The 17972-nt window shown below is 37.3% G+C and overlaps 1 protein-coding gene across 1 annotated transcript in view; it reads left to right on the forward strand.

Annotated features, from left to right (window-relative positions):
* CMTM4 (CKLF-like MARVEL transmembrane domain containing 4) overlaps positions 1-17972 on the forward strand; it is a 56664-nt gene that overhangs the window by 27084 nt on the left and 11608 nt on the right. Inside the window, exon 3 of the mRNA XM_010585156.1 lies at positions 4415-4513. Coding sequence (XP_010583458.1) covers positions 4415-4513 — 99 coding nt within the window. The remainder of the gene's footprint in view (positions 1-4414; positions 4514-17972) is intronic.

The following is a 17972-nucleotide window of genomic DNA, read 5'->3' on the forward strand; positions in this document are numbered from 1 at the left end:
TATTGATAAGTGTCATTGCTCCTTAAGCTCCAAACAATCTGATCTGTAGATATGAAAGATTGTGTTAGTTCTAGCTTTTTAAGAAACCAGCCTTATTGTATGAATGTGAATCAATTATTAATTACATTAAAAGATTTTGACCTGAAGAGGGAAAATGGAATTGCAGAAACAAATGAATTGGAGCCTCAAGATGGAGGCTTGATTGGATTCTTTGCAAGGACAAATTTGATGTTCTTTGTAAAGAGTACAATAAAACAAAATGTCAGTGATGATGACAGTTTCTAACATAGTTGCATCTTTGGTTTTCTGGAAAAATCATGACAAAGCCACCAGCGGTCTAATTTCAGCAGTATTTCATATTCTGCAGTATCTTAAACTTAAAAGAAGCCTTCAAGTCAATATGTAGCATGGAGATACATGATAATGTCTGTCATGTTGTGGATAGGTCTAGCCATCTTGCTTATACTATTCTCCTTTGGCAAGATGATCAAGCTGACAGATTCAAAAAGTTAGAGGTTGGCAGGATTAATTAATAAGCACATCTGACTTCATAAATCATAGAGCATTATGTGTCATCCACTTAGTCTTTAAGTATGGTACTAAGGAAGTACAAAATGTGTGTCTGAAAAAACATAATCTGGATTATAAAAAGTGAAAAGGTGGAATATTAAGCACATCTTTGGTTGGTTGTTCTGATGGTTAGCTTCCTTACAATTAAAATTTACTTCATTTTGAATATGACTTTTGTCTTAACTTTGCAGCTGTTAATTTTGTTATACTATTAGTTTTGTTGTGCTTTTCTATGTTAAACTTTTAAAACCGCTAGTATTTTTTTATTATGTGAACACTGGAGTCTTCATGTACACAGCTCAATCTTTTTAATATTCAAAGCAGTTTAGGTTCTTTGATTCATACTGTGAGAAATTTTCTCCTCCTTTTAAATAACTTCTGTGGCTCTTCTCTGTACCCTGTCCAATTTTTCAACATTCTTTTAAAAATGTGGATACCGCAACAGGATGAAGCATTCCAGTGTCCCTTGCAAAGGTAAGATTACCACCTTACACCTATTGTGTCCATATGTCCGAAGGAATGTATAAGTGCTTTTTCTCCCTTTTTTTTGTCATGGCATCACATCTTGAGATGCTCACCTACTGTAATTACCAAGTTCTGAGTTATTTCTTCTAGGATTTTGTCTCCATTCTGCAGGTCTTTCCTGCAGGTGGCAGATGTACTCTGGTAGTAAAATACCCAACTTGACCTTGGGTTGAACTAATTTTTTATTTTGTTTTAAATTACTCAAGAGCATAGCTACCCTCTCCTCGGTATTTAGTTTCAGCATTCTTGGTGACATACATATGTTTACTCTAGAGACTTGATGAAAATGTTGAATACTGTTGAGTCTAGTATCTGTTGTCATATATAGAATCATAGAATAATTTAGGTTGGAAAAGACCTTCAAGATCATAGAGTCCAACCATCATCCATGCCCACTAAACCATGTTCTGGAGTACCTTGTCTACGTGCTTTTTGAATACCTCCAGGGATGGTGACTCAACCACTTCCTTGGGCAGCCCATTCCAATGCTTGACAACCCTCTCAGTAAAAAATTTTTCCTAATATCTAACCTAAATCTCCCTTGCCTCAACTTGAGGCCATTTCCTCTCGTCCTATCTCCAGCCACCTGACAGAAGAGACCAGCACCCACCTCACTACAGCCCCCTTCAGGTAGGTGTAGAGAGCCATAAGGTCTCCCCTCAGCCTCCTTTTCTCCAGACTAAACAACCCCAGTTCCCTCAGCCGCTCCTCATAAGACTTGTGCTCCAGGCCCCTCACCAACTTGGTTGCCCTTCTCTGGACACGCTCCAGCACCTCAATGTCTTTCTTGTTGTGAGGGGCCCAAAACCGAACACAGTACTCGTCATGCGGCCTCACCAGTGCCGAATACAGGGGAACAACCACCTCCCTGCTCCTGCTGGTCACACTATTTCTGATGCAGGCCAGGATGCTGTTGGCCTTCTTGGCCACCTGGGCACACTGCTGGCTCATATTCAGCCGGCTGTCAACCACCACCCCTAGGTCTTTCTCTGCCGGGCAGTTTTCCAGCCACTCTTCCCCAAGCCCGCAGCACTGCATGGGGTTGCCGGGACCGAAGTGCAGGACCCAGCACTTGGCCTTGTTGAACTTCATATGATTGGCCTCAGCCCATCGATCTAGCCTGTCCAGATCTCTTTGTGGAGCCAAATATATATATAGTGAGACTTCCCCTCTAGTGAGAAAAGGTTTGTGCAGATGAGAACCACAGCTCTTCTTGGCAACCTCAGAAGCAGAGTTAGAGCTGCTAAACTCAAAGTTGGAGAGGAGGATACTTGGAGAAAATGTGAAGTGGCATTTATTTTCCGATATCTCTATTTCTTAATTGTATCTCTGCAAAGCAAGAAGTTATATAATTAAAACTGCAATAAGTATTTAAAAAAAAAAATCTACTTTTGTTTGATGCTGTAAGGACCAGATAACGTTTCAGTAAGCTTGAACAGAGGTGACAAGTATGCAGAATTTGCTTTTGTTTCTTTACTGTTTGGTAAGATAGTTTAGGTCTTGCTGGGCTTATGAAATCTGAAGATGTGGATGGAAATAGCAATGGAAACCTCTCAGATTTCTTGGGAAGGTCCCCCTTTTAGGTGAGGAGCAGGCCACAGTGATACATCATACAGGTTATCCCCAGGTACGCTTAGCTGTCGCTGAGTACCCTCAAAATAGATAGTTTTCCCTGTGAATAACACAGCACCAGAAACTCAGTTTTTACAATTACTTTCTAAAGCGTTCTGCAATCAGGCTAGAAAAACATGTTTTCGGGCTGGCTGGATGACACTGGTCTTTTCAAAGTCTTTGTGCTATGTAGCTGGAACATAGTCAAGGGATTCATACCCAGGGAATAAGTTTAGATTTATATCTTCAGGCTTCTAAGCCTAACTTCTTATAGCACTTCGAAAGATGCACTTTCAGGAAAAATAATAAAATAAAAAAAAAATAATTAAAAAAAATCTACTTGTAGTAAGTGGAAGAGCAGGAACAGGAAGTGAGCCTGGCTTGCCTGTGAAGGAAGAGTGTCAAGCAGAACAAATTTGTCCTTGAATTCTTATTAAAGAGTGGTGATGGGATTTTTTTAATGGTGGGAGTTGGCATGTTCAGTGTTTTTGTGGGTGTTTTGTTTTTTCTTTAACTCAAAACAGTAAGTTGCACAGCAAACTTGTATACAGGTTTTCTTTCATCCCTTTTGGCTATGATAGTATTCACCTCTCACTGATTTCATGTGCCTTCAGGATATTTGTGCTGAACTTCCATTTCCCGATTCCTCCACATCCCTCCTTGCTCCCTGACTTCACCTATTCATTCAGTTATCAACCTAGTCTGTTATTTCCTACATCTCTGTAGTGTACATATAGTGCAGTGTACATATGTATTGAATGTTTTAAAAAACTGTAAAAGATGCACTGAGTAACATACTGAACAGCCAGTCCCTAATGAATCTAGCCCTTTGTTTCTTCTCTTATTTTAAAGTCCCAACTCTTGAACGTCTTTTTTTCCTCGAGTCTGATCAGATAGTCTTGTATTGATGTAATTATTCTTGTGCTAATAGCTGCCATTCAGAATTCTTATGTTCCAATGATGTGTTAATGACCCTGCTTTATGTAAGGCCTGGCAGTATAATAATCTGAACACTAAGTGACATATGCAGCATATGTATAACTGAATTGCATGTTGCCTGTCATCTTTCTGTGATTGGAGCAAAGCAAGAATTTTCCCTCAACGTCGGTGCCCCTGGGGTGTTGCTGTGCATATGTTCTAAAATGTCTGCTTGAAACATCAATTTTATGCAATAAATACATGAAAATCTGTGTATTCTCACAATATGGGCAGCTGTTATACATAGAAATAGCATAGGATATGCAGTTTTCTACAGTGAAGACCTCAAAGAATTTCTAGAAAAATTCATGACTGTTATCTGGGCAGTGCATGGAGCGCTGTTGTGATGTGAAAGGGAACAAGGGGTTCCGGGAGTGCTGGAGTTTGATACTCAGGTTAGTTCAGCATCAGCTGAGGTAGAACAGCTTTACTCATTGTTTATGCTGACAGTACTTTTCTCATAAACCCAGTAGAAATCGAGGTAATGCATCCAGAATCTGCACTGGTGCTTCATGTGTACATGCTGTTTGACTTCAATTCACAGACTAATGCGCACACATGCTACGTTTCCTGTGTAATAATCTTTGCCTTCTTTTGTATAAGTGGTAAACTGCATAGAAAATGGGAAAGTATTGCGATAGTTCTTGTTCTAACCTTCTTCTGTTTCATCACTTAATAAAAGCAAACAAAGAATCATTGTTTAGTAATGCTAATGAATTTATTTTTTTAGGATCTGGTCAACACTGGACTCAGCACTTTCTTCTTTTTCATTGCCTCTGTAGTACTTGCTGCTTTAAACCATAAAACTGGAGCAGAAATTGCTGCTGTGGTAAGAATTTGAACTTCTTTATATATGACTCTTATCTGCCATTAAAACTAAGAATAAATTTCCCCTCGTGTTCATGAATTCTCCTGTTGCCTTTGCCATCACAATTTACTTCTAATTTTACAGTTGGCTATAAGGTAATTCTGATTTTAAAAGTATTGACAACCTTTGAGTTGTTTGTTGTAAAGCTGGAAGCAAGAACAAGCAGAAAAATGACTTGCAGAGAACACTTCAACAGTTGAACTTGCCTTGCTTCTTCCTCTATTGGTAGCTTAGATGATACTGCTCTATATTGCAAGCCTATGGAAAAGATAGAGCCAAAAATTCACAAGAAATTGGAGCTGCTTACACATAATTTGCTGAATTCTTTTTGTTCTCTACAGATCATTTTTGTTCTGTGGAGTGAGTATAGTAGTACTTCAAGATTTTGAATCTAGAACAGTAAGGTCAAGAAACTTAATTTTGTGCTTGAGTTGGCCCCCCCCCCCCTTTTTTTTTTTCCTCCTTTCAAACCTGGACATTGAAAGTCACACAACAGTTCTGCAGAAGCATATAGGAAGAACTGCAAATTAGCTCCTTCACCAGGCTGATGGTCTGGACTGGTCATCTGTTATCTTGTCATTCATTCACTATTATGTGCACCCTGAGGAATGAACTGTTGGATGAAGAGCCGTTTTTTTCTTTACAAGAGTTTCTTCCATTGAAGTTGCATTGCAGGATTTAATTGTCATGTTTGTAGACAGAGAACTTTGTTTTCTGGGATCATTAATCTTAGTCGCTTTTGCAGATTCTGTAGTTCATTGAAGAAGAACAACATCAATTTTACAGGTCATGATGATTTGTCAGTGCAAATAAAGTAGAAAACTAAGCTTCTGAGGAATTTGTTGTGAAACTACTATTGTCTTGTTTTCAAAAATTGTCTTTGACAATTCTTTCTACTTCTTGTAGATATTTGGTTTCTTGGCAATGGCAGTGTATGCTGTGAACACATATTTAGCTATTAAAAAATGGCGAATGAACAGCAGACAACAAAGTAGTCGGCAGACCAGTGATTACATACGTGCCCGGACAGAATCCAGAGAAGTAGATCATCGCCCTGAGATTCAGCGTCTGGATGCATGAAAATGACATTCAAATGGGACTGCAAAGGGAGAAGAAGTGCTTAACTCTCTCATGGAATAAAGGGTTTTTGTTTTATTTAAGGAAGAAAAGGAAGATCAGATGGTGGCAAAGAATGCCCAGCCCTGCATATGTGCAGAGATGCATTGAGTCAGCAGCTGTTGTCATGAAGGCAGTAAATGTTGGCCATTCAAAAGGAAGATTGGTTTAAGATGTCCACATATATATACACATATATTATATAGCTTATATAATATATAATATATATATGTTTTGAAGTATGTTATTGTTTTGGATTAACTGCACAGTACTTTCCTTCCCTCTCCCAAGTGCAAGCTCTGAATATACATGTTCTGCCACTGTTTCTTTGTCTATTGTAAACACCAAGACTAGCGCTACATTGGTTGGTTAATATAGGAAAGAAATTTCTAAGTAAATTTAATAACACGAGAAAAGGAAGTGAAGGGCAAATAGCAATAACTTTAGCCATGTATTGTGTCCGACAAACTCTTCTGTATCCATCCTTATGCAGCCTTGGCAGTGCAGCTCAATTCTCATCTGTAAGATCTCCTGCATTTTCACTGTTGGTGGACTTACACAGCTGAAATGGACAAGCGTTTCACTTTTTTTGTTTGATGGATATAGTGCTGAGGTAGTTACCCTATGGGTTACTTGTGAAATTGCCATATTCAGTTCGTGCATGACCTTGGCCAGATCTGAACTTGTGCAGTTAGCACGTTTACTGAATGGTCACCATAATGCATCAAGTGCAAGTATGTGGTTATCTGCTAATGTTGGGATACATTCTGTTTTTCACTCTGAAGTGGGAAGATAAATATGCTTGGGAGACAGGGTGGAGAAAAGGGGGTTGAGGGGCACAGTAGAGAACGAAGGGGTCGTCATCCAATAGACTTGCATTCCAGTCATGGCTGACTTGCTTTTTTTGTTTTGTTTTGTTTTTTGTTTTTAAGGTTCAACCTTTCTGAGAAGCCTAGGGTAAGCAAGAACTAGCAAAACAATGATGTGCTTATAAAGTGTTTCTAAGGTTGCAATATTGTGATTCATGTAAGATAAATATTTCTGGTTTTGGAGGGTTGGTTGTTTCTTCTAAAATGAAAACTGTTGGTAGTAGGTAAAACTGATTTTTAAAACTTTTTTTTAATTAGGTGTTTCTGCAAATTTTTTCCCCTCATATTTCTTTGGAAAATGAGTTTAGGTAATTGGAGAATAATATGGTTGTATTGATTTGTTCAGAAATAGTTTTACGTAACTGGTATTTTCTTATTTTAATTGTACTTCCAGTGAAGAGAAGGATATTTTCTCTACTCAAAACTCAAATTTTGCAGTAATCGGTTAGACAATATGATAATGTTATTAGGAAGATGTCCCTTGATATTTTTCTGTTTTTTTGTTGTGGTTTTTTTTTATTGGTGTATTTATCTATGTAATTCATTATTTGGCATATGCATGCCTGCATGTCATATGAAGAAAGTGTGTGTAGGGGAAGATCTCTCGAGCTGAATTCCTTTCTGATGTAAGCTGATGAAATCTTTGAATTTAGAGGAACTGTATTCCATGTATACCTGAATTTCTCTCGCTTTTTGACTTGAACACTTTTTACATTGTGTTCTTACGTAGCTGTACTCTTAAGTGGATGAATGCAGTTAACTGGAGTCTTAAAAACAAACAGGAGTACATTGCAGATGGGTCACTTTTAAACATGATAAACAGGTTATACCAAGCAGAAGATCAATAGAAATGTCTGGGCTTTTTTAATACTGGAGGGAACTGGGATAGTGACAGGTGTGAACCTAACACTGCAATATTTGTATCAAGCAACAGAGAATTATTTTGATGTGTGAAAAACCAGTGACAATACTAATTTTTCATTTTCAATTTACTATGTCTACTGTGCATTTCACCTTAGTGGTTAAGATGGAGATTAAAATTCAGAAAGAGTTACTAATGAGGTTAAAGAAAACTTGCATTTTCTTAATGAGGAATGGTTTCCCAGTTACTGTAGTAACATTTTATTGTGCTTCATTGAAAGTTAATGGCAAAGGGAACACCGGTTTAAAAAAGATCGAAGCGTATAAACCAACCTCTAGTGTTGGGTTTAAAACATTGACGTTTTATTGAGGTGGTGTCTCACCAGGATTACTGTGTGTTTCGTGAAAAGTAAATGACAGTTCCGTGTTCAGTATGGTATGAAATAATGAAGCTTATTATTGCCAGTACAGTTGTTACAGCCCTGCTGTTTTTCAGCACTCTGCCTAGTATTGGCAAAGTTTGCAAGGAGAGTTTGTAGATACTGTCAATTATTAAAAGAACCTTTTTAAAAGTAGCACTAGCATACCTAGACTGGAATTGTAAACTGGCATTAAAGCAATTTGTATAAAGGTTGCAAACCCCCAACAAAACAAGCCAACAAAACCAAAACAAAAAAATGCCAACCCCCCACCCCCAAAACCCCACACACTAAAAAAACCAAAACCAACCCCCGCTACTCAAATACAGAATATTTTCCTCCAGAAGATCCATGCTTTTAGAGTGGAACCCTCATCTGAAATCAAGGAACAGAAGTTAGTTGATGCATAGCAAAGGTTTTTCATTAGGAATGTATCAGGTTTGCTGGTTAATGGCAAGGACTGAAATGGTTCATACATAAGAGAACACCCTGTTCCTCTCCTGTACTCCCTGTGCTGATTATGTTTTTTTCAGAGGTGTGGGAGGTCTTGTGCATCTATAAGTTTATGAATTTGTTATCTTTCAAATCCTTACATTTCCTTACCTAGAAAAAGGATAACATCACTGAGCTTTTTCTGGAGTGAGATCATGAAAAGCTTTTGTTACCTTTTAGCTGGAATGACAAATGGAGAGTGGTGCAGTTACAGTTCTAATACAGCATAATACTTCATTGTGTAGTATAGTATACCTGAATGACCTTGAGTGCATTTACATGTGAAATAAGTTTTCTTGAGCTAAGAACAGTATGCCATTATTTATTACTTGCATCATGACTTGAGCTTAGCACAGCTTTCAGGGTAGAATTCAAAGAGAATATTAATTTAAAAAATACTATGTGATACACTTTGTAAAACGAAAACAAATGTAAATTTGTAATTTCCTTATTTTGGGGACCAAAGATTATTTTAGTATTGTATAGTATATACTGTCTAAAAATTAAGTTAAGCATTTATTGCTCTACAGAGACATTATTTACTCTTTGGATTATATAGAAGGGAAATAAATTAGCTGTGAGAGACAACTAAATTTGAAACACTAAGTTCATATGATATATACATGGTTGATATCCCCCCTCCCCCCAACTTAATTTTACACAGTGTGTTGAAGAGGTGGTAATATTTTAAGATTGTTATCCAAACTGCAGTCTCATAAAAAAAAAAAAAAAAACAAAACCAACAAACAAACAAAACCAAAAAAAACCCCGGAGGAAAAAAAAAGGGGAGAAAGTTTAATTTTTTTTTTTTAAACTTGCTTAGAAAAGTGACATTAAACTGCTTCTTCCAGCCAGTTAGTCTTGCTTGTAATTGCTGAGCATATAGGCATGATTTCTTTTAGTCCTGAAGAGTGCTGTTTAGCTACATAAAGGGACTCAAAACCCACTGTAAATAAAACTAAATTAAAGCTAAACAGTTGAACCTTGTAGGAATGGGATGCTCAAAACTGTAGTGGTTCTGATTAGTCGTCTTTCGTCAAACTAAGCCCTCAGATATGCAATCTCCATGTATTTCTACATGTAGAAATGATGGTAAATTTTGCAACCTATGCACAGACATCAAAAGATTAAACAATAAGGTATGATTGGAGCAACAGCATAATAATTGTTGTATAGGGTTGTGAGAATATATGTTTTCTGTTAGTGCTATGTATGCTCAGTTTTGTCAGCCTTAGTTCAAGTTCATCATACGTTCCTGTAATGATACGCAAACTGCCTACAACAGGAGTTTCTAAAACCATAGTTAAGAACTGATTTGACAGTATCATCACTTCTTAGTAAAGTTGATTCCTTCTTACTCTCCACTTGTTCCTTTAATTTTGTATGTTCATGCCTCATCTATCTTATGTTTTATTATTTAATTTTTGTTAAGCCTTCTTCATTGATCCTTATAGTGTCTGCTTCAGTATAGGGAGGATAAGAATGCTGTGTCCAACGTCCTTTTGCTTAAGTGTGGTACTCTTTCTTTTTATGGTAGCTTATGATGTTTGGCCTGGGTGTGCTGGGGGAAATGTTAGTCTTTTCGCTAGGGCTGTTGAAGCTAGCTGGTATACTGCATGTGTTTCTGTGTAAGCTCTCTGGTAGGAGCCCCATGCTTAGAGGTTGAGAGGATTAGAGATTCATCTACCTCTGCTTTTTTTGAGAGACAAAGTACTGACTCTAGAGATTTGATGCCTGTATTTCAGTCTTTGCTATTCATCATGGGCTTTGTATTCAGAAGCATGGCATCAGCAATGAGCTGTGCCTTGGGAGCAGCCTCTTGTCTTTTTCTTATGTCTCTTACATGTGAATTCAAACAAAATCAGTAATGTGGGGTGCTTCTTCATAGGCTTTGTCATGTGTTTCAGTGTGCATCTCATTACACAATCTGTAATTGTTTTATCTATTTGTATTTCATTGTTGATTCTAGAAAGAAGAGGGGAAAACTGGGGAAAGTTTCCAGTCTTCCCTAAGATGATCTTATTTTACTTTTTCTTTTCCCCTGTGAATTATTTTGTATAATATGATGATTGCCCCTTCCTAACACAGCAGACTTACAGGTTCTTAAAATAGCGTGGAACACAGCAGGAGAATTGATCTGCTGCAAGCTGCATGTGGACTGTTACGAGTGAATTAACCACTAGTTTTTCATGAACTTTAAGGTCCCTGAACAAATTTGGTATTTGTTAACCTTTGTGCTGTTTTGGGGATGTGCAGGCACAGCAAATGCTTATCTAATATGTGGTTTTATTAATACAACACCCCCCCCCCCCCCCCCCCTTTAGTCCTTGTTCTATATCTGTTATTTTTTTGTCTCATGACAACTTTGTAAACATTCCTACTTATTTGGGGTTTTTTTGGGGGGAACCACCAAAATAAGTAAGAGTAATGTTTTTAGGGCATAATTTAAACAGACAAACTTAATAGCAGTTCAAATAGTGTAGAAAATAATACGCCGTCTCCTACTCAGATACTGAACAGCTTTGTACGTGAAAATTGGAGCATAAAGAACAGGTCTTACGCCGAAAGCTCTGGAGCCAAACATCTTCAGCAGGTATTTAGGATAAATAAAAAGGCAGGCACAATCTGGTCATGTATGTGAGGTGTGGTAAAGGGTGAGAAGGAGAGCAAACTTGATGCTTAATAATCCAGTGCTTTCAAAATGATATGTGAACATTTATAATCCCCAATCGCAGAAGGGAAGATTGCTTCTGCACTTTATAGAGAAGGAGAGAGACACCTTGAATCAGTAGTAAAAGTAGGTGTAGAAGTGTTTCTCTGTTCCTAACTCTGGGCTGTGCTGGCTGTGTAATACAGTTGGAGAGATTCTACGCTGACGTTAATGGTGCATCTTAAAAGCTGCGGTATGTTGACAAATCAGTGTGATTATCAAATAACTTCTGCTCAGCTGAAGTGTGGTAGTTGGTTCACAGAGACCTGCAGAATGTAGATGCTTGCATCAGAAGAGCTCTATGTGTCTAGAGGACAGGATAGTTTCAGACTAATTTCTGCTCAGTCCCACTGAAATGAGTAAAGCAGTCATGTAGCATTTCTGAAAATTGGGTACTTAGTTCTTGTTGTCTATAGCATAAAATAACGAATTGTTTGGAGGGCCAGCAAAGCTCAAAAAGACTGTGCAAATACACAACATACATGTTGTGTATATGAATTCTAATAACAACAAAAGTAAGAATTTAAAAATGAAACTGAAATAGGTACGAAACCCAGCAGAATGTTTGAAAATACTTTTTAGAAATTATGCCATATTCCTCTCCATTTTAACAGAGGGAGTTGGTTAAAAATGAATTTATACAAATATTCAGGAAATCTCTGAATGCCACTTTGGAGTTTTTCCTGGTATGTTGTTTTCCCTGTTAGCCACTTGGCCACCCAGATAGATCTGTTTCACAGTGTCAGAGCAGTGCTGTCCAACTTGAAAGGGTTCCTTTGTTGTTTTGGTCTTATTTTAGCATTGTCTTTTTTAAATCTGTCTATAATTTAACCATTTGTATTCTAAAAAAAATCTTGAAAAAATCTGCGTACACTGTGATTTATGATAGCCTTTAATTTAGAGTATACAACACAATCTAATTTTCTTTTGGGATATGCAGCTTTCAAAAGTGTTCTTATATATGCCCAGAAATGAAAGTTGTCTATTTATCATGAGAATGTGATTAGATAAAGTTACTTATCCAGAATCCCAGTGCAGCTCTTTCAGATGTGCTGGCTGGATGAGTTAGTGAAATTGCCTTTTAATCTTTATGGGTTAATAAATATTTTTTTTTTTTATAACTAGCCACAGATATTCCTTTTTAAATTATACTTGGCAAACAGAAGATATTTAATTTTATATACAATATACATAGTTACCTTGATTGACATATTTATAACATAGAGCTTTGTGTTTACTATGAAGGTTTTATCTGTATACCATGGACTTCATGGGTAAAATTTTAAAAAGCCAGTTAGCATATATGGAAGGGTATGGAAATTATCTTCATGAATTCAGAATGAGGACTTAGGAGCATTTAAAAAAGCAGTAGCCAGATTGTATAAACAGAGTATCTGGGTTTTTTCTTATTTTTTGATTGGGGCTGGTCCCTACAGCTATTTTAATAACATCTGGATGTGAGTAACAGAATGAAATATGACCATCTGCCTCTTCTGACTGTCACGGACTAATGTCTAGAATATGGGAAATTTCAGGGTATTGTATTTGTTTTGCTTTGGACAAATGTCTCAATAGACATATTTAATTAAAACCTTCATGTGTTTGAAAGAAAATACCCTCTCTTAACTAGGCTGATTTATCACTTTTGGTAACCTTTTAATCCCCAAAGTATTATTGTCTAAATATTTTTAGTAATGTTACATTTATCCTGATGTCTACAGGTTAAATTGGTTCTGGCTAGCACCCTTTTATTACAACAATTGCTACCTTCATTTTTCTACTGTTTATACTTTAATCTTGAATGTTTACCGGTTTCTACTTGTTGGATATTGTGGAGGGATATTGTGGAGGGAGAGTGTATCTTAGCACTACAGTTCATCCAGCTTTAAATCATACATCACAGTTCTGGATTAAAAAAAATATTTTGATTTATATATTGTGGCCAATTTATTGCGTTTTAAAATGATTTCTATACTTAAGACAACATTTATGACATAATATAATAAATGACTTAGCTAATCATTATATCTGTCTAGGCTTACTCTCTTCTACGTTAGTGTCATTTTGAAACTATTTGTATATGTTGAAGTTTGTGAGGGTTCAGGAACCCACAATAAAATAGTAAAGTATGTATTTATTTCTCATTATAATGCTCAGTTTTGATTCAAAAGTTGACACTTTGTATGTCTTTTCACAGAATTGTAAACAAATACTGAAAAACTGCTTCACCTAGGGTGCCTTCCATGTGTGGTGTAAACACTTGTCATTCACAAAAATAGAGATGTAAATTTATTAAACCAGTAAACACTATTTTTGTAATGTGAGTCACTAATGCATTTCTGGCTTCATTGTGCTTTGTTTCCACTAATACCAGTTTTATGGCTACTGTAGTCATTGACTTCCCTTTGTGCACTAAATAGTAAATCTGATCTCATGGCGAATCAGAAGATTGTATCACTTTTGCTCTGCTCTGCCTTCAGCTGCTACCTGAAAGATAAAGCACATTGCTGATGAGCGCTAGAAGGGACTCCAAATTTCTTTCCTTGAGACTGCTGTAAAGAGATGCTTGGTGTGGGATATCTGTATCCTCGGTGCTGATTCTGCGTCCTCTAGAAAAACATAGCAGGTGTAATCTAAACATTCTGATTCTAGCTCATAATTTATGATTTATGGTGTCTGAGGAAGGACCATCTAGGCCTGACTGCAAGACTTTATCCCTTGGGGATATAGGTCCTATACTGTGGCGGACTTGTAATTGTGAACAGCTCAGAAGTATTAATTGAACCAGTGGGTTAGAATTCCATTTTGGGCTGAGCAAAGGGGATGCAATTTTCCTTTTATCATATGAGCACAAGTCTGCTTGTGTTTTGCTTTTGAAGTAAGAAAAACTGTAATGTTTTGCCAAGGAAAATCTTACAAGCATACTCTATGTGCAGATGCATAACCTGACTGTTGTCCTTACTCAGGCAAAATTCCCCATTGACTTAGGGGACTGCAGATCAGGTACCCATTTATCACCAAGTCCTAATCAAGGATTTGAAGACTATCACAAGTTAGCAAATGTTCATATAGAGACAATTTACAGCCTTGAAGCAATTTCACATTATTTTGGTAAGTGTTCTTGAAGTTCTCAAACTGCACATGAGGCCAGCTGATAAAATAGACGCTTTCCGTAGCGGTACCTACCAGCTGTGATCACTGTCTTCTCAGTATCGTCAGCTCTAACTTACATGTGTAAGTGTAGCATCTTCCAGCTCTGTATGTGAAAGTCGTGCTGTTAATGCTTGACTGATTTCAAAGGCAAGGTAACTCTACAAGAAAACGTAACCCCCAACTCCTTTTTTACACTAGTAATGATTTTTTCAATATGTTGTGTGCTTCTTTTCTGTTGGCGTTTATGCTAAACAAACACAAGCTGAAGAACTGTAATGTCTTGCAATACAGAAAGCAGTCTTGTTTTTAAAATCCATACTGTTACAGCCTAATTTAAATTGTGTATTTATCAGTTTTAAATGTCATTTTGCTTTTCTAGTCTTTTGTATATGGGCACAATACTTTTTGTAAATTTTTTTAATTTAGTTGTCTTTCTGTCTTTCTGATATTTGAAGATTTGAGCTCTATGGATTTTTATGGTACTCTTCTGATCATGTCTTCATAGTGGTAAAAGTCTGTATTTTTGTATGTAGGGAAAATGGTAGTTTTCTAACACTTATCTTGATCAATATAGTATGGAATCATTTGTGAAGGACTTCCTGTTTAATAAATGGACATATTAAAGTACTAAAACATTGTCTTCATCTGTAAAGGCAACGTATAAACTCAGTATACCAAGTGTTGTGGTTGATTAGTTGATAATCCAGTAAGTGCCGTGGCTTAAATATACTTCCTATGCAAGACAATGGCATAGGGGTTAAACATGAAATAAACCTACCCTGTCTGAGGGTTGGGGTTTTTTGGGTGTTTTTTGGTGGTTTGTGTTTTTTTGTTTGTTTGTTTGGTTTTTTGGGGGTTTTTTTTGGTTGTTTTTGTTTTTGGGTTTTTTTTTGTTTTTTTGGTTTTTTTTTGTTTTTTTTTGGTTTTTTTGGTTTTTTGGTTTTTTTTGGTTTTTTGGGTTTTTTTGGTTTTTTGGTTTTTTTTGGTTTTTTGGTTTTGTGGCTATGTCTGTGACAAGACAAACTTCATAGCTGCAGCAGTTAGCGAAAAACCATGAATAAGCAGTCCTTGATGGGAGGTTATATGGAGCAGAAAGCACATGGAACTGCTTTATTGCTGCAGTGGTTGTGGTGGCATTGTGGAGGTTTCTCCATCTGGTACACTGTAATGGGCCGAAATGCTATATCTTGTGGTTTGCAGCAGCATGTTCTGGACTGAAAAGGAACTTTGGGGCTGAAATGCCGGAGGGAGTGGGTAATGCTCTGCCACCTCATGGGCTGTAGGTTGCAAGTCCTACCTTGATGCACTCAGGGTTTTTGGTATCCAGGCGCTTTAGGTGCGAGGTGAAAGCACTGAGTTAATAAGGGTAAGAACTGCAGAAATGCACGGGTGGTTGAATGAGTCTTGTGGAAAGATTTGGGAATATGGATGATGCTCTTAAAACACTGCTTAGGGATAATGTGTGTGGGGGGAGGTGGACAGAGGTGGTGGTACAGTTGAGCTTTTACAGAAGGATTCACTAAGGAGAATCATGTGCTTGTACAACTTTTCTGCTACAAGATGGGGCAGTTCATTTTGCCTGTGTGGGGCTGTCAGCAGCGGTAGGTTCTCATCTGTTGTGGTGGTGTATCTACTGGACCTGCTTAGAGATCAGGCCTTAATGTAATTGATGCTGTTTAAGAAAACAGAAGAGTTAAAAGTGCTGGACTTACTGCCATATTGCTGCTGATGTTGTTATCTGTGGTGTTGCTGGTCAAGAGAAGCTTTGTCAGCTGTCAAATTAAAAAAATAAAAAAAATTTATTCTAACTTTTAAATACTGATTCTTCCTTTAGTCTCCTGGGAAGACTATAACTGATTTTTTTATGTAATGGATCAGGCTAACAAAATGTGATGGACAGCATCCAAAAATATATAAAATAAAAGCACAAGTATTACCTGACCAAAATTAACATTGGAATCACTGTTTTCTTTTTCAAGGAAATAGATTGAAAAATTGACTTTTTTTTTCCTCCTTTTAAAAATACACTTAAATTTTCTGGGTAGCATTGTTTTACCTTCTGACCTAGAAGTTTTACAAAACATTCAGAGTAATGTGAATTCTTCCAGTAAAGGAGGAATCTGTGTTTCAGTGTGGATTTTTTGATGCAGTCCTGTTTATATAGAAGAAAAATAAGAGATGGTGTCTCCATCCTGACTTTTAAACCAATACTCCATGCAAAAAGGTGTCTCAAGCATCTTGTAACAAGACTCACGTTCTCGGTGCTTATCTAAATTTCTTCTGCTTCTTCCTTGATGTATTCCCTCTTTCTCTCTCCATGCTCAAAAAAAGATTAAGGTATGGCTAGGTGGAGCTTGTATTTTTGCATACGCATGTTGATACATATCTTGCATTTGCTTTTTAGGGGCAGTTTGTGTCCTGGTCTTTGGAATGAAGCCACTAAATTTTATTATTTTTAATCTCTAACTAGGTTGGTTACAATCTGCCTGCTTATAAGGTTTAGCTCAGCCTAGTAGCATTATGTATGTTTTCTCATTTATTTATGCATTTTAGAAGTGCAGGTGTCAGAAACATGCACTATTAACGTTTGGTTACAAGTGCATGCTCACTTAATGGTACAGGCTGCTGGTCTCCTAGCAGGGAAAGATGCAGCTGTAAAGTTCAGGCTTGGAAATTTGCACAATGAACACTTACCAGAAGCATAATGAATGAAAAACATCTGCTTGCTATGCAGAGCATTAAATTGTCTTCTGCTTTCCAACAAACTAGGCTGGTGGAAGCATTCTTCTCAAATACCACATAGGCTGAGTGAGATACACCACTTTTCACTTAGTATCTTGGATATTACTTTGTCAGTTGGAAATTTAAGACTTCCAGAGCTTTGAACAGTATCAGATGAAAAGCAAAATTAAGTGGAGTAATGGACAGAATGTTAAAAGGACAGTTGAGCCTCTTAGAATCTAAAGAAGCTGCTTGGAAAAGTCCTTTGAATTCCTTAACATCATCTGTCCAAAATCACCACATAAGACTGAACAAATCTTCCACAAGTAAGTATAAAAGTTTTTTGATAGAAGAAGGTGGGAGGAGGGAGAGAGACCTTCCAACAGTGTGACAGCTGTATGAAGTCATTCATCTGTGATGCCAGCTGATCATTTTTCCTTCCTGTTAGTGGCTTTGATTCACAGTGTTTAGATCATAAGACTTCTTGCATAGTTTCTGCAAAGATTTGTTCCACACTTGGTATTGGAAACTCTCCTCACTCCCTAGGTTCGTCTACGGCTAAGTGCTTTTGAACAAGCACAGGAATTCAAAATGGGAATAGTTGTGCTGTGGTTGTAATGAAGGCATATATTAGCCTCTGTGTGTTTTGGAAACAGCTCCTGTTTGGAACAAGAATGTATTGTGATCGAGGAGAGATGTTTGGTTATGACCCTGCTGGTACACTGAAATAAGAACTTCAATAAGGCCTCCGTGCTGCCGGTGTAGCATGATGCTTGTGTCATGAATCCTGAATTGCAGGGAAGTCGGTGCTCCCACTATTTTCATCTTGTCAGTTGAGGAAAACCAAGCAAGCAAACAAACAAAAGCCAAAGAAACAAGCAGACTTTTTCTCGGCCCTACACCAGACTGAGCTTAGTGCAATATTGCTGGTGGGAGATGAACAAAAGACTGAGTCAGCCTCCCACCCCCTGTCATGACCCAGAATGGACAGACCAGGGAGTTGGGTTTAATTCGAAATTCCCCTGGGCTAAATTAAGGTGAAATGACACCAAATGATCAGTTAAAGATTTTATTTATGA

This window comes from Haliaeetus leucocephalus, unplaced genomic scaffold (assembly GCF_000737465.1).
Source record: "Haliaeetus leucocephalus isolate CR32 unplaced genomic scaffold, Haliaeetus_leucocephalus-4.0 Scaffold92, whole genome shotgun sequence".
Taxonomy (NCBI): domain Eukaryota; kingdom Metazoa; phylum Chordata; class Aves; order Accipitriformes; family Accipitridae; genus Haliaeetus; species Haliaeetus leucocephalus.